The following is a 27,438-nucleotide window of genomic DNA, read 5'->3' on the forward strand; positions in this document are numbered from 1 at the left end:
TGAGCTTGTGCAGGTCCCAGACACCTGAGTATGTGAACTCAATAAAAAAACACTTCTTGCATGAAGCCGCACACAGAAATGTTAGGGCTGGGAGAGGGGGATAGCAGGCGGAGTTGGCACGAGGGAAAAAGGAAGGAAATTAGGAGCATATAACAGAGCGAGGCTTTGGCCATCTTTTGCAATTAGAGAAACTCTTCACAGACCCTTAAAGTGGCAGAAGGCATTAGTTGTGCATTTAGGCTGTGACTTACAACTTCCTACCTCTATAGTACGGCTGAGAAAGGCAAAGCAGATGTAAGTCATTGACAGCCATAGCAGCCCCTTTTGGAGGGACTCGGTGAAGCAAATTCATAATGGCTCTTCCTGTACATTATCTGCACTTCTGTATTTTCCATCAGTAATCATTGCTCCTGAACATCCACAGTATTAAAGCAACTTCATTTGTACTGCTCTGGTTACATCAATATCAACGCTTACTTGAAGTCCCAGGATTTTAGGGGTTTGGAATTTTGCCATAAAAATTCACTCCAGGCTAAAACGTGGCAAAGTGGGGCTCAGCTCCTCCTCATTCCCCAGGCAATTTCATATTAAGGATTTTCACAAAAAATTCTTTGCGTTTAAGATATTTTTGATTTTCCCACACTAGAAATGTCTTCAAATATTATCATATTTGACAAAAGTTAATTGTGAAGTCTCAAAATGTACATTAAAAGCCTTAATTAAAAACAAACACCTTGTTAAATCCAGTGCAGCATATGTTCCTGATAGAGTCCACCTCCTCATTTTAGCAATAGTTGATATGTCTAAAGACTACAGAGGGCATGACAATGGCTAATTACAAGGGTAGCTCAAATAGTACAGGCAATAACATTTTATGATTATTTAGAAAAAATACTGAACTGGTAACAATATTCAGGCATTGTGTAACTTCAATAAAAAATTTATCAACGCAATGGACTGATTTAACATTTTCTGAGATTTAATACTGATTAACCAATTTAATTACTTTAAACATCACCCTGAGAAACACTAAGCTAATATTATTACTAGATCTTTTTAAACCTAATGGTCATTATACAACAGTGTGAGAATGCACCTGTGAAGCAAACATCATGCCAAAGTCCTTCAGCAAGTTTTCTGGCCCACTTGAAAAGGCATTTATTTATGTTACCACTCTCAACACTGCCTCAAACCAGGCACTTGCTCCACAAGCAGAACTCACCACCCAGAATTACATGCACAAGTTCCCTTTGCAGCTGATGAGGAAAGTCATGCACCTCTCAGAGGAATTAACGTTGGGCAACAAACCAGAGGAACACTTTAATGAACAGGAGAGTGATAGAATTGGCTTTGTTCCTACTTTTAGGAATTAAAACTATTGCCATGGGATGATCTCTCTGTAAAAGCGGGATCCACAGCCCAAAAGTGCTCCTGAGGATACATGTCCAAAGCAGGCATTTGCACATGACTGTATCAACTTTTTTTACAGCATATAAGTGAGAACTGAATGATGACAGAAGGAGGACATGACAGTGACCACCAAAATTTTCAGTCTTGGAAAGTTCAAACCCACACTGTAGGAGAGCTACTAGAGTAACCAGGCTATATAATGTATTCTAATTTCCTATGCAGAAGAAAACACAAAACTGGGAATCTTTACTGGCAATACTCAACAAAATTCCTCACTTCATATTACACTATTTTAAATGGCATTTTTTTTTTTTGTTCTTTTGATGGTGCACTTATAATCTTCATGTTGTTAAAAAGGCTTATACCAGGTAAACAGAATGCAGACATTTCTCTTTTTGAATCAAAAGGCAACCACACTAACGAAAACTTATCATTCTGTCTCCTTTTATATAAAGTTCCAAAATCAACCAAAGTTACGAGGGCAGCATCATTTGCAGTTGCATAATCAGTGATAATACCAATATGTTCAAGGCCAGGTTGGACAGAGTCTTGGGTGACATGATCTAGTGTGAGGTGTCCCTGCCCATGGCAGGGGGTTAGAACTAGATGATCTTTAGGTCCTTTTGTACCCAAACCATTCTACGATTCTATGTCTGAAATTGAAAATCTACAACTGATTCCTTTACTGGCATGGGACCTAAGGACTACAGATTTAACATACAGCTTTCCAGCAATAAATACATTTATATAATGCTGACAGAATGTTAACGGGATCAAGACCTTATGTTACATGTTAAGAAGCTACTGTACTCATGATTTTTGTGTATTTCAAAAGAAATAAATAACAGACACTTCATGTGGCTTTCTATGGGTATCCTTTGTCTAAATCACAAGTTGGTGCATAAAACGGACTATATAAATAACGGAATTAATGTCTTATCATTTAAATGGCTGCCACCTCTATCGATTTTTCCATCTAGTCCTATTTTAGTAAGTTCAACAAGTTCAATCCCTTGCCATCACAGACAACCATACCATATATAATCAGTTCTAAGTGCAGTACAATTTCCTCTTCAACCCACTATGGCTATCAGAAGACTTCCAGAAATGACATCCGTCTGCTGTCTAAGACAACAGAATTCTAACTAAAACCAGACTGGGGCCCATAGCCTGAATGGAAAAAGCTTTTCTTGATGCGCAAGACTGAGAGGTTTGCAATTCAGAACTGTTCTTTCATAGTTTCGGTTTATGATTAGGAAAGATATTTCTAGTTAGAGTCACACTATACTGCAAGTTGTGGTAGCATCATACACAACAAGGGGAACAGCACATAGGAAAATTTTTCTTATGAAGTTCCCTGAATAATCTAGATTCATATGCCTGTATATATAGATGTATATGTATATATTTTCATTTACAATCAGAGAGGTAATACTTCCAAACCACTTCAGAACTCTTAACTGGTGTACAAATGGCAATTTCTCCATCCATTTGACAACTTCTAGTAAAAACTACACAGCTCAAAATATTGTATACAAGAATCTGAAATATCTCCTGCAGCACCACTAAGTTTCAGTGCTAAAATGAAATAAATCCAGGGCTGGGCTCCAGTCAATTCTGTAGCCCCTCTAATATAATGAATATAAATTCTTGTGTTCTTACACTTCAGCTGATGAAAAGACCTCTGTGATAACCTTTCCCACCCTAGGGATGCTTCTTTTAGATATAATTCAGATTGCCTTTTTGTGTACATATAAACAGTAGCAAACAGGATATGGTGGGGAAAGTTCACCCTGCAACAGCTGAGATGCCTTATTGCTGCAGCCGCAAGACAATAAAAGAGATTGGTTGAGACTTTTACAAGTTCTGACGGCCAATTCCACTACTGCTGGCTGGCTCATAGGATTTAAATATCTGCATCTCAAGTTTTATAACTTGCCTCCCTAAGGAATTACTAAGCTTCTTTCCAGAGTCTGTTTAGAAGGGAAACCATTCACTTTGGAAAAGACAGGACTAATGCCCTTACTCTGGGGGCTCTGGTTTTGGCTTAGTCCCCTCTGTTCCCTGTCAGACACAACAAGAGTGAACCTGATTGCTGTGAGTCAACAATTCTAATCCATAAAGTTCAAACATCAGGATGCCAAGGACCAGGCTTCACTCACAAGCATTACCATGTCAGGCTCCTATTTCCTGAAATTGATGGAAAAATCTGAGGTAAGCAAGATAAAGTTACAATAAGGAGAACTGAAAACAGTGATTGTAATTGTAGCAAAAGGGAATCAGATAGATACTTCTATTACAGGGCAACCTAAAGCAAACATAATTTTTAGGTTAAGAAGAATCACTGTGTGATCAAACTGCTCACAAACTACTTGCAGGCACTTCTGAAGAAACTCCAGATCTGCTTCCTCCAATCAAGTCTTGCTGTTTTCACTAATGATCGGGGCAACTGAAGCGATCTCAACTCCACTCCATGTGATCTACTTCGACACATTTGATCCTGCTGTCAGGACACTGTCTCTAAGCACTCTGTGGCCACAAAGCCTCACTAATTGCTGCATGAAAAAGTGCTTTTACATGTTTTAAACTGATCTCTAGCTACAGTGAGTAAAGTCCAATTCTACTGCAGTGAAATGCAGTGTTAGCTCAGGAGAAAAATTCCTGAGCTGAAAATGGACAATGCTCATCTTCACTTCAGTCCTCCACTTGGCAGAGTACAGCCTCCTCACAGCAGCCCTGTCCTTCTGTACAAGCTGCCTTGTCTATATCTGTGCAAGAGTTAAAGCCCAACATGATAAATAAATCACTTCCTCCCATTAAGAAAACATTATTTTTCACTCAACAAGTGGCACAGTACTGCATTAGTAAACACTGTTCTACTGTCATATGAATAAAATCTAAAGAACTGTTTGACAGTCTGTTGGGTGTCCATGGTGAGGTGTTGGCAGCAGGGAGACTGCAGGAGTCTCTGTGAGAAGAGGCTGGGGCTGCCTTGTGCTGGAGACAGCCAGTACCTGATGGCTCCAATGGACCCACTGCTGGGCACAGCTGCGCCCCTCAGCCAAGCTGGAGGGACCTTTGGGAAAACATATTTTAGAAAGGGCAAAACCCACCACACAGGCAGAGGAAGGGGGTGTGTGAGAAAAAGAGTGAGAAACAGAGTGGGAACACCAAGGTCAGAGAAGAAGAAGGGAGGAGGAGGTGCTCCAGGTGCCGAAGAAAATATCTGCTGCAGCCCTTGGACAGCCCATGCTGAAGCAGATATCCACCGTGGTCCTCTGAAGGCCATGCTGGAGCAGATTTTTGCCAAAGGACTGCAGCCCCTTTTTGCCAAAGGACTGCAGGAAGGACACACTTGAACAAGGGAAAAGTGTGAGTGGGAAGGAGCGGCAAAGAGAAACTACAGACTGATCATACCCATCCCATTCCTCTCTGTACTGCTCAGAGTTGTAGAGGCGTCTGGAGTGAGGGAGTGAAATTGAGCATGGTAAATGGGGGAGGAAAAGTGTTGTTCTATTGTTTGACTTTGTTTCTTACTACCCAAACCTATTTTAATTGGCAAGAAATTAATATTCCCCAAATTTGTTTTGCCTGTGATAGTAGCCAGTAAGCAATCTCCCCATCTTTATCATGACACATGATCCTTCTCATCCTATTTTCTCCCCCTGTCCTGTTGAGGAGGGGGAGTGAGCAAGCAACTGGGTTGGAGTTTGGCCATTGACCAAAATTAACCTACCACAGACATTTATTTTTGTTCAAACACTAGCTTAAGAAACGTACTTTTAACACGAGAAAGTAAAGTCTCTTTGGAAGTAAGCCTGCACATTCACATTCCAGAGGTAGCTTTTGAAGCTGCAGGTAAAGTTCTAGCTATGAAGCTTCTAGCTCAGAAGTGAACTTGCTTAACCTTTCAGGTTGGAGGAGAAAATGAACAGCTTTTTAAAAAAGAGGCACATTGCAATCATGGGTATCACAGTATGTGAAGAGAAGAAAGAATCGTCACTATGCACCCTGGCACAGGAAGAAAACTGGGTTGGATTAATCAAGATGGAGCTGAGCCAGTAGGAAAGACTGGAGGCACTTGCTCTCCTAAATAGAACTCCCAAGAAGCAATGAACTGCAGCAAGGAACTGCGCTGAGACAATTTACTTTTTTCCCACTGTACATATTCAGCTAGGAAATGTTATTCTTTAAATGCTGCCTCACCCAGCACCTCTGCCATGAAATATACTGAAAATTATGCTGTTAAAAATTAACTTGATTTCTGATACAAAGATACAACAATTTTTCAGCCTTAAGTAGTGTTCTTTTTCTTTTCTTTTTTTCAAAAAAAAACATTTTCATGCTGTCTTGTTTTTCCTACACAGCCACTAACAACAGTGATTTTGGCTCTATGCCATCACTATAATCAGCAATACCAAAAAACTTAATCACAATGGCTACAACATTAATAAAGACCTGTAAGAAGCAAAGAAATTTCTGTACAGCCTAGTTCAATAGGAAATGTTTCCCAGGCTGAAGTGCTTCTCTTTAACTCTACACAATGCCAGGAGACATGCTTTCACACTATTCACACACTTGTGGACAAGCAGCCACTTGGTTTCTGAAGACCATCTTCCAAATGGAGAGAAATATTCATGGAACAGTAGCAAGAAACTAGATCAGATGAGAATGGTTGCTGGGCAGAATCAGCAACTCTGACACACCCTGACTTGTGAGTTGAGGCAACAAAAAAAGGGCAAAAAAAAAAAGAAGAAAAACAAACAAAAAAAAAGGAATGAAAAACTATGTCTGCACAGATAACACGTTGCTCCCCTAATTCTTTCAAGAGTTAGAAGACCTTACCTGGAAGCTATAAACCCACAAAATATTGAAAACTGAAAGAGACATTAGATGAAAGATAAAGCTGATTGCCTTTATGCCCAAGTCTTGCACAGGACGAATCTGGAGATGACTTGATTTTTTATGCAGTGGCTTCAATTTCTAGTCTGCTTCCCCACGGATCTTGTACAAAAAGAAAGGAAGGGAAGACAAGACTTATAAAGATGATGTGATCAAGAGGACATCAGTATCATTCTGAAGTGTACACGAGTAACTGTTTTTCTATGTCAAAAAATTCTTCTGTGTTCTCTGTATCAAAATGGCTTATATTTTAGACATGAATAATAGGCACATATCACAAAGGAGTGAATGGTCATAATACAAAATAAACCAGCAGTAATATGTCCTTACTATGTAATTACAGAACAGGTTTTAATTCTGTTCAGCCAAGAATGTTTGAATCTGCTGCTCTAAACTATTTTGGGAGAAATTCTGACAAAATTGATCTGGTTAAAAAAAAAACAAAAAAAGCCAACACAAAAAACCAAAGCCCCTTCCTGTGACAGATTCAAGAATTCCATTTCATAGCCTTCCGTCTATTCTATGACAAGAAAAGGAACATCTAAAGAGGAGACTCTTGAGAACGGGTTGTAAGTGGTAGGGAACAGGTTACTTTTTAAGATACATTAGCAGGCAGTTACCAGCCACATCTCATTTTATCCTAAATGGGGTAGCTTTTGAAGAAATACCATGCCCCTCCAAAATAAAAGTATGAGTGAACAAATATATTAATTTTAATTAATTGGAAAGCTACAAACTACAACCATAATGTGTGCAAAAAAGCAACGGGGTTTTGCTAGTCATAAATAACAGTCTATGATGGTAACTCATTGCAACCTCTTCCAAATATATCAGATTAAAAATAATTACTTCCTCTTCTGAATCACAACATTCCTGTTACAAATGAGGCATCCTGAAAAGAAGCATTCCTTCCATAGCCATGAAAGTTGTTGTGGCCCTGTGTACCATATGATGTACACTGGTATAGCTAACGAAGCAGAATAGATCATCAATTAAGAAAGGATGGATCTAATCTTAATTGATTAATTGATGTGATTGTATACGCAGGACTATTTGCAAACCCATGTTTTCCTATCATTGCTAAAGGTCTGTGTGAACAAAGCTGATGTAGTCAGAATTTCTGAAATTCCTGAATTTCTTTCTGAGAATGGAGGGACATACAGACACAACAAATCAATTGTATGAAAATATGTGCTTCAATTTGCCTGACTGATAACAATTAAACAAGCAAATGAAGTTTTTATGAGGTTTTTGCATGTTTCTTAACATCCCTCATATCCAATCCCACCCATTAGAGTTGTTGTCTTTTCTCAAGGTTGAAGTTACTAATTTTTCCTTTTTGGGCTGGTTTGTACCTACAAAATGTATCACTGCAACTGACATTCGCAACCCCATGAATGCAGACATTGTTAGAGTCACAGAGACATACTTACGCAGGGACAGTTTGGGCCTATGGGCTTAGGAAAAGAAGCTGTATCAATTTAAGTCTTATTTATAATGACAAAATTACATTCAGTCTAAGGGTCCTGCTAACGATTGTGCTGAGTTAGCCCTTTCTGTTGGGACCAGAAGGGGGGTAGGGGAAGAAACACCTTTTAGCAAAATAGTTAAAATGCTATAAAAAAGTCTGTGTATGCAGCCCAGGTCTTATAAGGAAGTGTTTTTAAACATTTATTTCTTGAAACACAAGGTTTCAATCAACAGCCACCGGAGACTCCAGGGTCATGATCTTCCCTGTAAGCAACCCCCTCGATGTTCTGCATAAAGGTCAGAGACGTTTACCCTCTGTGAACGAAGTTGCTTTCCAAACACTTGGAGTACAGCATAAAGAGCTTCAAACCCAGCTTGCAAAACCCAGCATTGTTTTCTAAGAAAAAGACAAACTCTTATGAAGAGATTTCATGTTCATACTCTCCACAGACTCTTTACAAATTAAAGGCCTGCAAAACCTTGAGCCTTTATTAAGTCCGTCAGCAACAAGTTGAGAAGAACACCGTATGTTAATCTAAGAAGCCCACTGAGTGCCTACATTGTATTTCTCAGCTATCTGACCAGCTTCAAGTGCTTCTTACACCTTGATACGCTAGTATATCCATACTGTGTTAGTATGTACATATAATAAACACTCATGCTTGGCATTTGCTGGACTTGTGTCAAAAGTAAGATATTGTGAGGTTACAGGGAATCTGGAATATGCTCTGACGAAAGACATGAGGTTTAAGAAGAAGTAAGAAAAACAACACTTTGGAGCACCTAAAGCAATGAGAAAAAAACCACAAAACAATGCCTGTAGGATGCATCTGCAAATCCTGAATTGAATACTTTAAGGATTGTTAGAGTCCTGAAATGTTAATAAGTGTCACCAAAAGTCAGAACTAAAATGGAAGAGTTATCTTCTGTGGAACATTGGACAGTATTTTAAAAGACTACATTTTACTTTGCATTTCATAAACCCTGTTTCTGACATTGTTCCTAATGATTGGGCTCTCTGGTGCCTGAACCCTACAGAACTGCCATGCTGCAAGTAACATGATACATATTTCTTTCGCTTCCACCAGTGATAAGTTATATTACTGAAATTCATCCAGCAAAGTATACCTGTTAATTTTGCTTTAGATGGATTCTATTAAAACGTGAAAATCTTGGCAAGAACGGGGGTGAGACTTGCCCACTGTCTGGGTCCCTTTCCCACCCAGCCAACAGGGCAGACTTTTTAGTTCATTATCACCTCATCAGTGCTCCTGTCAGCTGCCAGCAGTGAGAAAGGACTAAGCCACTCACTAATTCCTGGCTTTCCCGCCTCCACTGAAGCAGCAGTAAATCCAGAACAGATGGATGCTCTTTAACCCTCTCAATCCAGACACCTACTTTAATCAGTCTAATCAACCCACTCAACTCAGAACAAGGAATGACTGACAGACCTGCAATGAGAGAGGGACAGAACTGCAGCAGCTTAGATCCTTAGCAGAAGACATCATTCTACCTCCAATATTCTGCTGATAAGAAAGGCAGCTGGCCACAGACAGCAAGACTATCAGATCAAGAGTAGGACAGACCTTCTATTGAAGAGGAAAAAGCAGTCAAGAAAGTGATTATGAAGCAGGAAAAGATTATTAAATACTGAGATCTCATCATATTTCACAAGCTATGAACAAAGACCAGAAGGTATTTACTTCATGCAAAGGCGACTTTTGGTTTTGCAACTGAAGTTGCAGTTCAAGCTAATCTAACAGCTTGCTGTCCCAGTCTTTTCTTTCCCAGGACACAAGACATAAGTTTCAAGCCTTGCATTGTATTGTCTGAGACTTATGGATTGCCATTTCAATGTACTAAGCCAGCAGGAAACTAACTTCAGTAAAATGAAAATGTTTTATTCCTAGGTTAGTGTGCTGAATTAGTTCAGCAGAGTTTTGTGAGTTCTAGATACAGGGTAAAGGAGGATCTGGAAGAGGGAAGCAGGACCAGATGAGTTAGGATCTCAGCCTTCTGTGCAGTGGGAACACGACTCCTCATGTTCCTGAGAATGTATTTTCAATCCTTGCTTGTACACTGCAGAGCACTGTGTCATTCAAAGAATAATATAAAATCAGAAATTGCATATGAAGTTTAAATGCTTCTTAAAAGGGATTTTACTGAATCGTAGCATCAAGAGCAACACTTCTGTTTATTTTTTCATATTTATATATTTCAACAACATATGAACAACTATGTGGAGAACATGGATAATTATAATAGTCAAAGAGAAAGATTTTATTTTGCTTAAGATTCTCTGTATGATTTTGTTTTCCTTGACCTGTTGTGGAAGACACAAATAAAGAAACAGTATTATAGTGCTCTGGCACCTCAAATAGTTTTACATACTTAAAGGCTTAAAGAAAACCTTCACTGAGTTGTGAGAAAAATAGACAAGAAAAAGTAGTGGCATATTTGTTTTAAAGCTTGGAAACTTTATAGTGACTTGGCTAAGCTAAAAGTGCACACCTAGAAAAATCTATGAATTTAGAACAACAAGATTTCAGCCTTGCCATTCTGTAGTACCTTATTTATGAAAAAGAAAAGATAAAGAGGAAAAAAAAAAAAGAGAGTACTAACAAAACGATAGCATATTTGTCAATCCAAAGTCTAAGCCTGGGAAAAATTCTGAAGTGGTGGCTCAGAATACAGATCAAAACATGGCATGAATTGTTAGGCGCACTGACCCAGCTTAATCATCCTTCTCTCAAGCAGGCTACTTTTTAACCTCACAAGTCTTGCATAACCACAGCTTCTCTCTTTTGTACTTTTTCTACATGTATATGGAATCCTGCTGTAAGGAGCAAGGTAATACAGAAGAGAATGGAAAGTCAGTTAACATCTTGCCCTGCATCATGTAAACAATAGCTCCTGTTTACTTAAGGGCCTAACTGAAACCAGCTTCCTGAATCCAGGAGAGATTGCTGCAACCCAGGTATTGCATCTGAAATGGAAACAGAGTCCTGGCTTCAGACAATGCAGTGCTGTTCTCCTTAGAATCAACAAATAAGTGAACGATACATGTCTCAGATCTAGAAATGAGCCCCTTTCTTATCTGATGTACATCTTGTATGTAGAATTGTGGAAGTCTTGAAGAACATTTCTTGGAGTCAAACATGAGTTAGAAATGGTCACTGGTAGGCGGGGAACAAGGTTCTGAAGGACAACAAAACGAAAAGCAAGTGAAGAGTTGAGGAACAGAGAAGATGGGAAAGAACCTAGCTGTGTATCTCCAGGTGTCTTCCCTGATCAAAACAATTTTCTACTGCGAACAAGAAAACTAATTTTAATATTGTCCTTTAAGCAACACTTTAGTAACTGTCCTGTATTCATCTGCACTGGAACATAAACGGTATTTGTGGGGGGAAAAAAAGTCTCATTTACTCACAAATGAAATCTTATATTGAAGTGCAAGATACAGTAAACTTGAGCATGGTCTAGAAGTCACTTTGCTACAAGCAACCCAGACGATCTTTTCACAACATTTAAATTTTTTCTGTGCTGAGTCCCTTATTCCTAAATAAGATCAATACTTTTTTCAGAGGAGTATTTTGAGAATTAACATGGCACTTTTAATGGCTTTAACATTCACAAATGGAAAGTGCTACATAATGTAAAGTATCATAATGAGAACTGAATGCCACAGCATGAATTGAAATTACAGAAGGCTGAATAATTAAAAAAAAAAGTAAATCTATTCCTAGAAGTATTTTAAGGGTGTGTGAAGACAGGTTATTATATCCTATTTTGATCAGCAAACTCCTCTAGTTCATTAAACTGAAAGAAAGGTAAGTTTAGACTGGACACAAGGATAAAATTCTGCACTGTAAGGGTAGTGATGCACTGACACAGTTTGCCCAGAAAAGCTGTACATGCCCCATCCCTGGAAGTGTTCAAAGCCAGGTTGGATGGGGCTTGGAGCAATCTGGTCTAGTGGAGGATATCTCTGTCTATGGCAGGGGTCTGGAAACCAGACGAGCTTTAAGGTCCCTTCCAATCCAAACCATTCGATGATTAAAGGTGTAGTGTGCACTTCCAAGTCCCAGCAGACTGCCACCAAGTTCAGCTGGAAAAGCTGAGAAGTTAGGTAATGAAATACTTCCACTAGACTGTCCTAACTCTAACCTCAAATCAAAACACATAGTTAAGACATAAACTAGAAATATGTGCACTGCATGAATTGCAGAGAGGAATGTGATTATTTTTTTTTATGTGTGTGTTCCTTCAGTTAATATTTTTAAAACATTTTTTCTAAGACTTGTAGGATATCATTGGGATTAGAAAAAGAAGAAAAAAGTCTATTTTGTCCATCACAATGTATGTTGCAGACCAGCCATATCAGTATATGGAATGGGGATGAAAGTTTAACTGAAAATCTGTACTGTTGGTCATAGGGAGTCAAATTTTCCATCTTTTCCAAGCAGGCACTTCCTGTTGATGGTCTGTTGATTTATGTACAAGTGCTTCAAAAATCATTTGGCAGTGGGAACAGGGGGTAGAGCAACTGTGAAATAAGAGTTGAGGGTTTTATTCCACGCCTGAAACTATAACTTGACAGTTCTTACACAAGTAAGTATTCCTACTTTGCAAATATATTAATTTATCGTTAAATCACTGATCTGCTAAGAAGCTTATAGAGCTTATCAGAAAATTAACTACAGAAAATCAACTACACTTATTTATAAAATAAAAATGGCCCATACTCTAGGCAGGTCAAACAAAACGTAAGTGATGCATGAACACTGCACACACATGAGTTTCTGCACCAAGAAAAAGTGTATTAGCAATTGGGCTAAGGCAGGTGTACAGTAAAAACCATGTATTTCATTATTAGGACTCATTGGTGTGAATAAAGCTTAACTTACTACACTAGTTACATCTTAGTTCCACACTGCTTTTTTATCAGTTGAAAACAGAATTTGAAAAAAGAGCTTTTCTGTTATTCATATCACTGAGATTAAAGCCATATAGTTGCCCAGTGTACCTTCTGTCCCTCTAAAACTATTTCCATTAAAGGTATACAAATTCTGTTTCAAAAAAGGTAACAAAAGAAGAATTTCTTACACTTAATTGTATTTAAGTTGCATTGAGAACATATTTGTCCATAAAATGGAACAAGAAATTCAGTATTTGTATAAATAATGTACTAGAGATAATGAAGATGGATCCGCACATATCACAAAGCCATCTGGAGCACTCCACAAAAGGAGGGCAAAAAGGACTGTACTTTTCAACTTCCCACACAGAATGCTATTCCCATGCTTCATGTTGTAAAAGAGGCAAAAGCTACAGCAGTTGAGACCGCTGGAGTGAAACCTTGGTGAGAGGTTGCTTGAAGGGGCTGTGCATGACTAGAGTGCATGCCTCTAGTCCACAGACCTTTTCTGTTTGGGCCAAATGCAACACTGACACACTCTGCAGCTCAGCACCAAACGCCTTTTCCATTCTCCAACAGTTTACTTGCGTTTCTGCCTAAGTGCTGGTTTCTTTTGGCTTTGAAGACAAAGCTTCACCTGCAGGGTTTCATTTTTCTGTTTGACACCTTGCTGTTGATTTTCCCTTACTGCACAAAAGAACTTGCTCCAGTGCCTCTTTCACAACTGCTCCTTTCTAGTAAATGAAAGCCTTAATAATTTTATTTTGATTGTAGAGTTGATTAATTTCAACTTGTTTAATTTGCGGCCTTTGCTGAGATCTTTAGGGCTGGGAATTAGAGAGCACACTGTACCACTGTACTTCGGACATTGTGGCTTGCCAATTTGTTTCGTGCCTCATTTGTCACAAAACCTATGAAATCGTGGTCCAAAGCCAGCTTCATATTTCTCAAGGCAAGGCAAAAATGTATTTGTTTTTGTTTTAGATTAACATCTCCTGGCTAAATTCATCTAGTTTTTCAAAGTCCAAACCAAAGCTCTCATGAACAATGGAAATCTAGCAAGCAAGACAAATCCAAAGATCAGTTCAGCAGAAGAGAACAGACTGCTTCTCTCCAGTTACAGCATAAAGGGGTAAGATAAGAATACTCAAATTTAGGTATAGACATAGCATAAAGAAAAAATGAGGATGTAGAAAGGATCTATGTTTTTATAAAAAGGAAGACTTTGACATTCAAGATCCTACAAAATAGTACTGGTGGCCTTGAATCTTTATTCCTGAAATTAAACTAAATGTTTAAAATAGATGATTCTTAGACTGTATAGCAAATACCAGTTCCATCATTTAGTTTAACCTCATATGCAAAGCTTGATTCCTTGATTAGAGGGTAGAAATAAACCAGTGTGATCCTTTAGTATTCAATGTTTTCTTGATATAAAGCTGTGAATGCTAGCAGACTGAAATATAACCATAGCTTTACAGAAAGCTATAGCCATATCTAGTGCATGAGGAAGAGCTATGAAGGGGGCTTTAGAGAGTATCAAATATGACATTCTGTCACATAATTTTTTAGTCTTCCCTACAATGTTATGCACACTAGCTCCTAGTATCGGGATAGTTCTCTTTATCCTATAATCTGCATAAACTGTTACACTTGATATTGGACTGGGGAGAAGTGACGCAATATCAATGACAGATAATGCCTGAAAGAAAGACACTTGTCATGCTTAGTGTAATCTGCTAGGACTTCTAAATGAATAGTTCTGGTCAATTTCTATGTTTTTAACTCCTGTTACATGTAGTCACATGTCCTGCACACAAGATACCACCAGACAAACCAACAACTCCCAAATCCTCTCCCTATGGAGCTTTCTCAAAAATTCCACAGACTTGCAGATCGATTTTGCCTAAAAGAAGCCAAAAGTATTGTTTGGGAAGGGAGAACACAGAAAGATATACTGAATATTCCTATACAGTATCAAGATGAAGATTGCAGGGACTGCTAACAACTAGACTCATTTCTCCAATTCTTCTTACGCAACTCACACTTCTTGTCCTCCAGGATTGTAGGGAAGCAATTACTTGCTTCAGAGGTTATTTCTGTAATTAAAGCAAATTGACCTGACTTCCAGAAAAGGAATTTCTGCTGAACTCCAGAAAACAGTCTGAAGTTAGACTTTGCCTTAGTTAGACCTACACCCCGCAAAGCTGCACTGTTATTTTAAAAACAGTAAAAGAATGACTCGCATATGCACAGTGGCCATATGAGAACATCTAACCTTGGAGATTTCCCTCCTTGTATTTTGAACTATGTTGACGATGTCCGGATGGGATTTACAATGGCTCAAAGCTACTATTGTTCACACTACATTAAACCTACAATATATGCAATGAGATACCATAATATTTTCACTTGGAACTTCTATTAACCCACAACTTGTCCGTATTTAATGAAATATGTAGTGCTCACAGACTTGATTTATATGCATCACTATTTACAGTGCACGTTTATAAAAGAGGAAAAAGCACCCTAAGGAACTCATGGTTATTTTGACTTTAACAGAAAGTAAAAAGTGCCTGATTTGGTTTAGCTCAGCAACACCCCTGGAAGCCCCAGAATCTTATAGCTGGATTAGGGATGGCGACAGGAATCAGTGATGCAGCTGAAACAGCTAGCATAAGAAATGCATTATTGCTACCAACCCCAAGCCAAAACACTCCTGCATATTTTAAAACAAAAATCATAGTCTTATTTATGTTTGTTGTGTATAGAAGTATATAGAAGCAATAAGAAGGGTATGCTGAAGACCTGGAAATCAATTTTTGTCAGTGTTGTTCTAGAAATAAGTGGCGTGGAGGATTCACACACATAAGGGAAAATTACACAGATGATACTCTTGAACAGATAAACCTTTACTTCTGACGTAACTTCTAAATGCATTTAATTACACAAAGTGTGTGTCAGGAAACAGTAGAGGAAGAGTGTTTTGTCCTGGAAAAGGTATACAGAAATAGCTAGCAGAAGGCTCTTTGGAGCTATCTTACAAGCAATCTGTTCTGTATGTTGGTCAAAATAAAATCATTGCTCCCTCCGTTCCTCTACCAGTTTAACACCGGGTTAGCTGAGTAATTATTTCTAGAAAAAAGCATAACTCTTGTTTTTGTTTTAGATAACATGATCTGTATGCAGGTTTATGGTCAAAGGAAACTTTTCCCAAAGAAACGCCCTTTAGGCATTAAAGAACATAGGGCACCAATGACTTCGTAGAAATTTTCTTGTGCTACACCTGCTCCCTAAGTGTATTTGTAATAATGAACTAGCAAACTGAAAAAGGACAAGAAGGGTATTCATTCATTTCTACTAGGATTGTGGAAGCCTAAAAAAAATTGTATGCATGCCAAGATGACTACTTATGAGATCTTTCATGGTAATTTCTATAAGAATGCTTGTAACCTATTAATAGAAAAGAAAAACATTACAAAACCTGTGCATTCTTAACACTGAGGATATATGCTATATTTTTCACATTCTCACTTGAAAGAGGTCTAATTTCCTTTCACCATCTAAAGAACCGCGTTCCAAAAACTACTGAAGGGATCACGTATGCTAAACCCAGTCCCTGAAAAACACATCCAGAAGAAAACAAACATCTCCTGTGGAAAGGCATGGAAACAAGAGCACAGTGTAGCTACACTCTCAGGAAGTTAATGACTGGACCTCCTTTTCCCAACTCCTCTCTACAACCTTTATAGTCTTAGAAATTACTGAGTAGAACAAACCCCTTTAACACCACCTGGTGTACTTTTCAGCAGTTGGTCTTGCTTCCAGGCCTGTCATGGCTCATTAAGATAGTATAGTACTTTCTCTCTGCAAGACTGTTCTCAGGGACCATAGAATTCAAGATAAAATGAGATATGGAGGTTTTATCACAAGACAGAACAGGACTGTGTCATATCGTGCCAGGATTTTAGCATCTGAGAAAACCATAGAAGAAAAACTTTCAAGGCAGGTGAAAGTCAAAACAAGCCAGTTACAAAAGATAAACATAACTTCCCAATACTTAAAAATATAGAGTAAACCACAGTAAACTAACTTTGTGTGTGCCCATATGGGGATCCTTATTTATGTAGGCTTTGCTAAAGGTTCACTTCTTTGCTTTGCAGTTTATTTTTCTGTGAAAGTTTGAGATTTGAGTTTAATAACTCTTTCACCTATGTGAATCGGTTGACCAACCTATTTTGTACTGCTGCCCATAAATGAATTGTTAAGCTTTTCTGCTTACTTCTATGATTCAGGACATCTAGCGTCAGTTGCACTGCAAAGGAAGTGGCAGCTTGTCTCTAATGCTGCCACAACACTGAGCGTCTCAGAGCACTCAAAGGCTCATTGATAATGCAGGAGGACAGAAAGGAGAGCAGGCTTCATTCCTTAATTGCCAAGAGAGAAAAAGCACAAAAGAGATTGTTTTCTCTCAAGATTTCACCTGAATTAACAAATAATAGCAGAAGCCATCAAATTTGAAAGTAACCAAGATCTACAATTACATTTATGAAAAGACTGATATTTCATTACAGTGAGGAGGGCTATGGAGTTAAAAAAATCTGTCCTTTCAATAACCTTTAGCCTTAAAAGACACAGTATACCTATACGCTATATTTCAGCTTTCCTATTGGATTCTGTGTGATTCATTTCAAGATTAACAGCACTTCCAAGGTCAATTTATTTCCAATTATTTAAACGTGATGTCTGTACTGTTCAGTAATTACAAATGGATTATTTTTCACATTTCAGTCTACTGCAACTGGACTTTTTACAAGTTAAATGTCAAAATCTAACCATATGTAATTAAACATATATAATAATGTATTTTACATTTGATAATTAAAAAGGACAAAACAGCGGTAACAAGATACTGTTGCTTTCATTTTCACTGTGCACCCAGAAAAAGACATTTTAAAGGAAAAAAAAAATCTAAACTTACAGAGTTAAAAATGGGACTGGTGCAGATGCACTTGTTCAGCTCTGCCCCAGGCAGTAAATCCTACAGACATGGAGTGCCCCCTGTGGGAATTTAGCTTATTTAATTTCACACAAAGTAATTATAGGAGGTGCTTTGGTACCATTGCTGCAATCACATGGTAGCCTGATATACCAGGTGGCCCACAGACCTTATAGTCCAATTCAGTATGATGCAGAGTTTGTGCTGGGCCTAGAAAATCATACCTTGCAGATGATACTTATTACTGCTTAATAGCAATGACAACAAATACAAAGTGTTTTCAAACTACAGAGACAACTGTTTATACATGTAGAACATACGCATCCTTCTGCAATCACTTTTCCTCTGGAGAACTTCTGATAAACCATAGGCATAAACCATAATTTCCTCTAATGAAAAAGAAAACCCCAAGCCCTTTAATTTCCAAGAAGACAATTTCTGATGAGCTGACAAGTTATCATTGGATGGACATTAATACTTTTTTTTTCTGGTCTGTTCACCATGGGTACACATAACCTGAAATATTTTTGTTTGGTTAAACTGTTTGCTGCATTTGAAATTACTTCACACCTCATTTAGGAGCAATAGAAATTACTTTTCTGGCAAACAAACTATGTGCCAATTAATCAGTTTCTTTTGGACTACTTTCAGTTTCAAGCTTATATTCATACCTCCAGACAATACTGCTTTACTGCTGAGAGGATGAACTTTTCAAAAGACAAATAACCCTAGCTTCCACTGACTTCATTTTCACTTGTGAATGTTCGTGTGCGTGTGATTTTTCTTATCTGACAGCCAGAAAATGAACACATGCACTTATCAACCATCTATCAAATATTTTTAAGTCACTTGCATATCATGTAGGAAAACTATAGCAGAGATAAGGATGAACAGTCTTCCGGCATAGCACTGCCTGGGTTGGCATCTTATTTTTAATAGTAGCCTTCATGTAGCTCTCAGGCGGCCTTCCAAGGCCAAGATGAAACAAAGAAGGAATACAATAAACAGCTTCACTAAGCTACACAGGCCTGGTTCGTCTCTGATCACCACCTACACTCTGTATCAAACAGAACACTCTATGTGGAATATACTCATGTAATTAGAGACTACAATGATAAACATTCAAAAGACCACGCATGTAAAGCCACGTAAGAAATCAAACAACATTTTCTGACAGCTTGATTTTGAAACATAAGTTACGTTCTAGTATAACAATTCATTTGTCTCTAATAGCCTTGATTATTTTTTAAAGAAGAAAGAGGATAGTAAATTATTCCCGGACAAGCAATAATCTTTCCTTTGTGTGCCAGCAGGATGAAGGATTCAACTCTGAAGCGCCAACTATGTTATGTAAGTCTGCATCCCTTGAATTATAGGGCTAGCAGCAATTGCAATTAGCAAGAGAAGGCATAATTCAGGAAAGGGCTGTTGGACAGCTTTCCAGGTCTGAAAGAACAGATTGAGAAATGCTCCAACTGGGACTTTTCAACCCCAAAGCAGATGACTAGGAAGAACCTTCTGACCATAAAAAAAGGCCTGCCTAATGAAAAAAAAGCAACCAAAAACCAAACCAATCTCTTCTCTACATGCAGACACCGTGTCTGTTCCCCTTCCCTGTAAGCACAGTGTCCGCTGCTACAGTTTTGGAGCTCGGCCCCAGATTAGACTGTTTGTGCTCAGTTATTTTCACACACTGCCAAAATTTGCTGACAACACCAGGAGAAAAAAAAAAGGAAAGGAAAACCGGTGATTTTCAACAGTTTATAACTCAGCTCAGCCTAAGCAGGTTTTTATGGGACAAAGAACAGAGATTTCTCTGTAGACAGCACTTTATTCCTGCCTAATTTAAAAGATTTGCTGTGAATGATGGAAACATTAGAACTTCTTAAAGAAAACATAACAAAACAAAAATCCTAGCAGTTCACTGGTATTTTTTTACAGTAGATCAGGTCTGGTGATATAAATAGAGAGACCATTATTTACCTCTCTTATAATTATTTGCAACACAGGTGTTGTTTTTTGTTGTTTTTTTTTTTTTAGAAAATGAAAATATTAGACTTAAAGGAAGAGGGCTTCAAAATACATAGTATTTCTTTAAGGAGTGAAATTTCTTCCTTGGAATAATTCACGCTTGGGCTATTCTAGTGCCACAGTATTCCCTAAGGAGTGTGAAATGATCTCGGAGTTCAGTAGTAAACACAAGTTCTACTCTTAGAAACAGTATTTTAAATATATATTTTCACTACCATAATATCTAACAACTTCCTATTAAAACCCAGAGGTAACTTTCTGGAGTCCTCTTGTTGCTTTAACACTTTCTTTCAGTCCATATCTAGAATCAACTAAAGCAGCATTTCCTAAGCTATTTTTCTTTTATGTTCCCCTGCCCCATTTAGCTGACTGCAGGGCTCAGGCTGTTAAACTTGCACCTCTATCAAATCTCAAATTTAATCAGTACTGCTTTTGAGTACCTCTAACTTTTCCCAGTGAAGCATGCCCTAAAACTTGGGAAACAATATAGCTCTACTGTATCTTTGAACAGTATGTGTGCAACAGCTATTGTTTCCATTAAGGATACCAAAACTAGCTAACTGCTTCACAAAATTGATCACTTGTTCAATTACTCTTATTTTTGAGTTAAACATTAGAAACTTTTTGCAAAACTAGGAAACAGATGATAAGAGTGCTTTTCATAAAAGGAATAGGCTGGGAAAGTACGGAAACAAAGAATATACTGGAATTTCTGTATATAAATACAAGATATTTAATTGACAGGAAGTCCTCAGCAGAGACTTGCTTGCAACACAACCTCATGGTGAGGGTGAGTTTTTAAAGTTTGGATGCCTTTGGCAGTTTTATAGAACTTTAAGACACACCAGCTATAACTAAACCATGCTCAACTAGTTAACTATACAAATGTAATGCTTTTTCCATCTTTCTCTCCATGTACTGACAGCATTACCATTCTCTCCAGTGTTCTTCCTCCAGAGGTACAATGGATCTACCAGTTTATGCAGTCCTGATACTACATTTCAGTACAACAGCTTTCCAACAATAACTTACTTAGCTAAAAGAGGTCATCGCTTAGAAAAAGAAAGTAGTTATATTAAAGGCTCTAGAGCTACACAATTCCAAATTAATTTCAGGATATACTGTACACTACGTGTATATTTTAACGAGAAGGTTTGGCAGAGCAGTTTGGCAAAAGAAAGTTCTGCCAAGTGACTGGATATGGGACATATCCCCAGTTGTTTTGGATTCCCACATCACCTTAAGAGGTATTCTTCCCATCCCCCAACACACCAATTCTCAAGGCAGTCAAATTTATAGCTCAATAAAATTTTTTATTAAAAATAAAAAGTGTGGCTTCTAAGTACTTCAGTCTTCCAACATCCTTATGCCAGGTCTAGATCAGACTGTTGTAGCTGAATATAAAGATGGGGAGGCTTGGCCCACTTTATACAAGCACTCCTAAGTTAAAGTTTCAAGATCTAAGCCATCTCTCTTTCCATTCTGTAACAGCTGTTTTTCTATCCTTTCATTAAGAAAAGGAAAAGGAAAAGGAAAAGGAAAAGGAAAAGGAAAAGGAAAGGAAAGGAAAGGAAAGGAAAGGAAAGGAAAGGAAAGGAAAGGAAGAGACCAGTGCAGAAAAGTTAAATAAATAAATAATGGTTCACAAAACCACAGTGGAGGAACCACTGCTGGTCCTGCCAATAAAAATGTTCCTTCTCTTCAGGGCTGGCTAAACAACTGAAAGTGTTTCTAATGAACTGCTGGCAGCACTATCCATCATTGCACTAAATAGATTCATGTCTCCCTAAACTAAGGATAACTATTTATCTGTAACGCATAGTCAGAAATTAGGAAGTATTTAAGCCTTGGAAGTCTAATTCCTCATCTCTCCCCACTCCTCAAAGCTTGGTTTTATTCACGCTTCCTGATGTAAAGATGATGAGAGAAGTCCAACCCGATAGCTGCAGTCTGATTTCAGCATTACAACCACCTGACATTATGTTTATCTCTTCCCTCTTTCTTTTTTTGTCATTTGTTACACTTACTTGTGTCTTACCTTAAATTATCAGCTACTCGAAGCAAGATGGTACATTCGTAAGACACACAAAATATCCGAGTTCCAATAACTGTTTAGGATGTCTGAAGATGCTATTGTGCAAATAATAGTAGGCTACTGCACACAATTAAAAGGAAGAAATGTTTTTGAGCTGTATCAGAAGTGTGAAAATCAGGTAGGTAATCACTGGTCAGAAGTCACTTCTGAAGATTCAACTGATTACACAGATGCTGTCTACAGAGACATATTCATGAAGTGGCTGTCTTTAGAACACCAGCGATCAGAGGAGAATTCAGAGCTATCAGTAAAACATGCCTACAAATAATGAAAAGAAACACTTACTTCATTTCCAGAACTTCTTCCAAATGTTTCCTTCTTTCAGCTCGTAGGTTGGTCAAGTGGGTTTCCTTCTCAGCCAAAGACTGTTGCGTAGAGGACAATTTTGCTTTCATAGACTCCAGCTCCTGCTTCACCTTCTCCATGGCCATCATCAGCTCTTCTACCTAAAACATTTTTTGGGAAGACAGGAGTAGAGAAAAATAGTGTAATGTGATCAGCTGGAACTCACTGAATGTCACAACTAAATTGGAACACAAAGACTACCAATGCATGCACACTGCATAATGCTTCTGCAGACTGGAAGTATCATCTACTGCTGTAGACAGTATGTCTACACTTGACTGAAGCAACATCAGTCTGTGAATTAACAGTCTGGTCACTGGAACGTTACCATTACAGTACCAAATTACAACTCTTCAACTCTTCAGTATTTCTATTTTAGAAAATGTACCACAAGGGTAAACAGATGTTCCGTATATATTAAAATTAGCCCACAAAAATGCTAGGTATTAAACAGAATACACTGATAATATAGCAGAATAATAGAAAATTTCTCTGGAAATTATGCCTAAAAGGAAACTACATATGCACTTTGAGAATGAAGAGAGTTTCTGAACACAAGGTTCCCATGAAGATGTAGGTAAGGCTACTTCCCTCAAGATATCTGCTGAACAATGCTTATATGCATGTTTTGGGATATAGCAATATAAAAGACATTCAAAGAATTGCTGATAGCACACAAGGCCAGCAGAACAATGCTCATATCTTTGGCACGTGGGAAGGGTTCAGAATTCACATGATTGTAAATTCTAGCACATATATTACACAGATTAACACAGTTTTATTTTATTTTGCACTTGGAGCAGGTTCTGCCTCAGCTAAATTTTATCACTAAGTATCATGCAAAACCACAAAATGCTCAAGTAACATAGAAAAGCCTCTGGATATTCTTTTAACAGTTTTACAGTAATGCTCGATGGATCTTCTTTTTCTATCACAACCAAGTGTTCATAAACAATTTTATAATGTGCTTTGAATGGGAGAAACTCAGATGCTACCGGTGCACACAATCAAAAATTTGTATAAATTTAGTATGATGACAGAGCACTGCATGCCATTCATATCCCTGCTTAACAGTCAAGTTGTGCTCCATCCTGGAAATGAATTACTGAAATTATATTAAGCTCAATTTTTACTTATATGTTTTCACAAAGGGAGTTAGACACATCAGTCGCTATACAGGTGTTGGAGATGCAAGGTATGGAACATAACACCTCTTGCTTGAATAAATCCTGTACTCCTAAAGGCAGAGTTGATGATTCAGGACAAACACAGACAACAAAACTGGTTTTCATCCTCAACTAGTGACAGAGCAACAACCACTGCCATTCTGAATTAGCAAGTTTATAAAAAAACTAGCATAGACATTGTGCAGTATTTATTGTGGAAAGGCTATCTGCTTCCACTCAAATGCAGTTGACAAGCAGTATTCTTCTTATGCCCAGCAAATTAAGGAAAACTTTAAATATGTAGTTATCAAAAGCTATTCAAAATATACCCAAGAGTTCAACCAGTAACCAACAGATGGAGGAGAATTTCAGTGTCACATAGTCCAAACTGGCTAGCATGCATGTAATAACCAAAATTTTCCTGCCTTATTAGTGTTTAGTGAAGAAAACAAGATCAGAAACTCAGCCATTTTTTAAAGCAAAGAGAAAACTCCATAAAATGAAACAGAAAAATATATTAGAAAAGAATACAAAGAAAATCTGCAGAAACAATAAAGAGCAAAAATACTACAAGGATGGAAACTAATACTTAGAAAGACAAAACCAGAACATGCTGGGGAAGTGAAGGTGTATTAGTGTATCAGCTTCTAGTCTATCAGCTTCCACTTCCTCTGGGTGGATCAGAATGACCTACATACATATTTTCCTTTTTAAATAAAGAAGAAAAGAGTCACGCCAACTACAAAAGCCTCTCCTTGTAACAGAAAATAACCTCAAATAAACAAGCCCCCAGCCAACTGCAACAATCAAAACGGCCCGTGTCAATCTGTCTGTTGCCAAGATAAAACAATCTTTGAAGCAATGTTTTTTCCATACTGAGGTTTGAAAGATCTCTGACATCCTTCATTCCATTCCCAGTCATCTAGGTTTGTGATGCTAACAGTGAAGGACTGGTTTACTTGACGCAGATCTGTAGCATAGCAACTCTGTGCTCTTATTAAAAGACACAACGAGGCTAGAGGCCAGTATCTAAACCAAAGGTCCTGATGCTAGATGGCAAGGTCTAACTCTGCAGGAGTACTTTGTAGTAGTGGTTATTGCAGGTACTTAATCTTTTTCTCATCACTTAGTTTGCTAATTCTTTTAATTCTGAGGTTACATTCTGTATTTTTGCAGGTTAACAGAAAACTGATCTAACAGTGTATAAAGAAATGGTTGGAATGCAAGTAGCTTTTAAACTGTGCCAAAACTCAGTTTACAGAACGGCTATTACCTCCCATCCTCTCCTGCAAGCACCATTTGTCATGCGATTTGCTAAATAAAAAATACACCAAAATAGTGATGATTGTATTCACAACAAAGACTTCCTTGTTCAGATCCATCAAGTTATAGGTATTCCATGGGACCATTTCAATTAAACTGCTGCAAAACAAAACATTTTATTTGGCAGCTTACAAATCTTAGTGCAGACCTGTCTGCATATGTCCCAGTAAGCAGTCCTGTGAGAAATAGTACAGGACTATTCACTGGAAGTAAACTGCTTGCAAAGCACATCCAGTGTAGCCTATACAAAAAGGTTCAAATCCACCCTTGACTTTTTTTGTCCTGAGAGCAGCTAATTATATAATAAAGAAAAGGGATTTGCCAAGAACCAGAGTTCTTGCACTCTGAGACATTTCCAGAGACATGCTGTTGACATTTTCAATTTAACTACAGATAAGCTTCTGCCCTATCAATTGTAACGAGAAAGTTTCCATTTCAGAAGGCGCAGAGTGTGCACTCTTGCTCCTCCTTTCTCTCTGCTCAAATGATACTATATAAAGCAGAGTATATCTTTGACTATCTATGACTTACCCATGATTCAGTTCTCTGTAGACTGGCCTGAAAGGTCTCTATGTATTCTGAGCAGGATGTATCTGCAGAGAACTTAAATGGAGACTATTTTTTCATTGGTTTCAGGCCTCAAGTGACCTGACCAGGTGACAGCTTATCTTTAAGGAAGAATATGAAGCTGAATGAAGTTTCCATTAGAGGAGAGAGCTCCTGAGAGATCGAACAAACTATGTGTAGAAGGGCAAACTATGTCAATTACATCAGCATGCTATTCACAGCACCAGAAAAGGAAAATGTCAACATAGGACATTTTTTTTTACATAGTATTACATCTCCTTAGAGAGAATGAAACCAAGGTGGAGAGAAAAAGCAATACAACAGAAGTTTATCTACCCTATCAATGACAGCTTGTAAAGAAATAGCAGAAAGGATATAATACCAAAAAAATGACCTTTTCATTACACTATCTACTATCTTAACCTCCTTGCTTTACAAACTCTAATTTCAGGCTCCTTTGAAGCAACTGTAAATAAGCAAATAGGCTTTTGCACTGACATCCACTTAACACATTACCTCTAAGTATGCCGTGTTTCTAGTATGCTTTCCAGTCCACTGGGTAACATGAGACCAAGGACCTCCAAAGACCTTGGTCAAGTTCCTCAAAGTCAGTAAAACTGAGAAAGGGATTAAATATGGAAAATATTCGTGAGAATGGAGATCCTACCAACCTCTGTACTAGCTCTTCGAAAGATTATTGACTATTATGATCACAAGCTCAAATTCACACCCCTTATATGAGGAGAAACAGTGCACTACTGAAAATATCAGAGACACAGCAGATATTTCAGGCAAGGAAGAAGGCTACATCAACTGATGTAGTTGCCTCTGAAAATCAGAGCCCAAAGATCAATCCAGACAGACACGCTAACTAAAGGAGCCTCAGGATCCTCAAATGCTTCAGTGTGTTTAAATTACAATGCAATGGCAGCTACTTTTTTCTTCCCACTGTGAACTTCTTCCTCAGTGATAAAGGATCACCTGAAGAGAACTTTCCTACTGCATAGAGAATTGAAAAAAAGGTCTTCGCTCTCAGGAAATCAGTTCTGGAACTTGATTTTCTGCTTGCACCTTTTCAGAGAACCAGGGCAAGTTTGTGTCATCATCCAAGCAACAAATGCATCATGAATGCTGATAATATGATGTAATTCACTGTGTTGTGTTACTGTGCCAGTATAAAAAGACAATGGAAAAAGCCATCAATATGGGAAAAAAAAAAAAAAAAAGAGCAAAATGTTATGCACTTGAAAAAAACACTTGCAGAGGCAGGGGATCTGTTCTGAAATGGTGACCCATGCAATCCATGTTTATATGCTATGTGCATATCAAGAACAAGAACAAGGAAAAGGCTAAAGAACACCCTTTACAGACATGGCAACCGAAAACTTTTCAGTCTCAAGTAACAGTATATGAAGGCATTTACAGTTTGAATGTATAGGACTAGCTTAAATAGTATTAAGGATAGCAAATCACTGGTACACTATATGAAAAATACTTTATGTTAATGTTAGATAAGGCTTTTCCCCATGTATAGATTAACAAACTTTGCACTTCTCTGTCTTACTAACAGGATATGGTTGGCTTTCTGGGCTGCAAACACACATTACCAGCTCATGTCTGGTTTTTCATCACAAAAATCCCCAAGTCCTTCTCCACAGGTCTGCTCTCAATCCGTTCTTCCGTCTGTACTGATACGGGTATTTATTGCCTTGAATGAGGTACAGGACCTTGCACTTGGTTTCTTAAACTTCAAGAGGTTTTTCACTTATTCAGCTAGTTTCAACCATCCAGATGGTCCAAAGAATCTGTTAGTCTTATTTTTCCTCCCTTGATCTTTTCTTTTGTTTGATCAAGCACGAAAGACTGCACATGAGTCCATAATTAGAAGTCTCAATGGGCATGACAAAGGGACTTGAACTGAAGATACAGTACTTTAGGCGCAGTGATACACAGGAAACTCACAGCTTAATGTTTAATTACGTGCCTGAAAACCGACATATTTTTATGCTTCTGATTGAAGGAAAGAAACTGTATCTTTCAGTATACATACACTCACAATGGACTATGGGGTAGCTGTTCATATTCATTATTGTCTCAGGCAGAATACAAATGCTGAAATTTTAGAGAATACAGATACAAATACCAACACAAAGAATTCACTTTCCATCATCATTGTATAAATGAATCACTAGAAATCTTATATTCAAAACCA

General features: G+C 37.9%; 1 protein-coding gene across 3 annotated transcripts in view; it reads right to left on the bottom strand.

Annotated features, from left to right (window-relative positions):
* ERC1 (ELKS/RAB6-interacting/CAST family member 1) overlaps window positions 1–27,438 on the bottom strand; it is a 295,399-nt gene that overhangs the window by 83,863 nt on the left and 184,098 nt on the right. For all 3 annotated transcript variants that reach the window (XM_061444782.1, XM_061444783.1, XM_061444784.1), the window contains one exon: window positions 22,111–22,271. In XM_061444782.1, the coding sequence (XP_061300766.1) occupies window positions 22,111–22,271 (161 nt within the window). The remainder of the gene's footprint in view (window positions 1–22,110; window positions 22,272–27,438) is intronic.

Source organism: Pezoporus flaviventris, unplaced genomic scaffold (assembly GCF_033815535.1).
Source record: "Pezoporus flaviventris isolate CSIRO_AGI_PZ_B2104156 unplaced genomic scaffold, CSIRO_AGI_Pfla_v1 ptg000002l, whole genome shotgun sequence".
Lineage (NCBI taxonomy): Eukaryota > Metazoa > Chordata > Aves > Psittaciformes > Psittacidae > Pezoporus > Pezoporus flaviventris.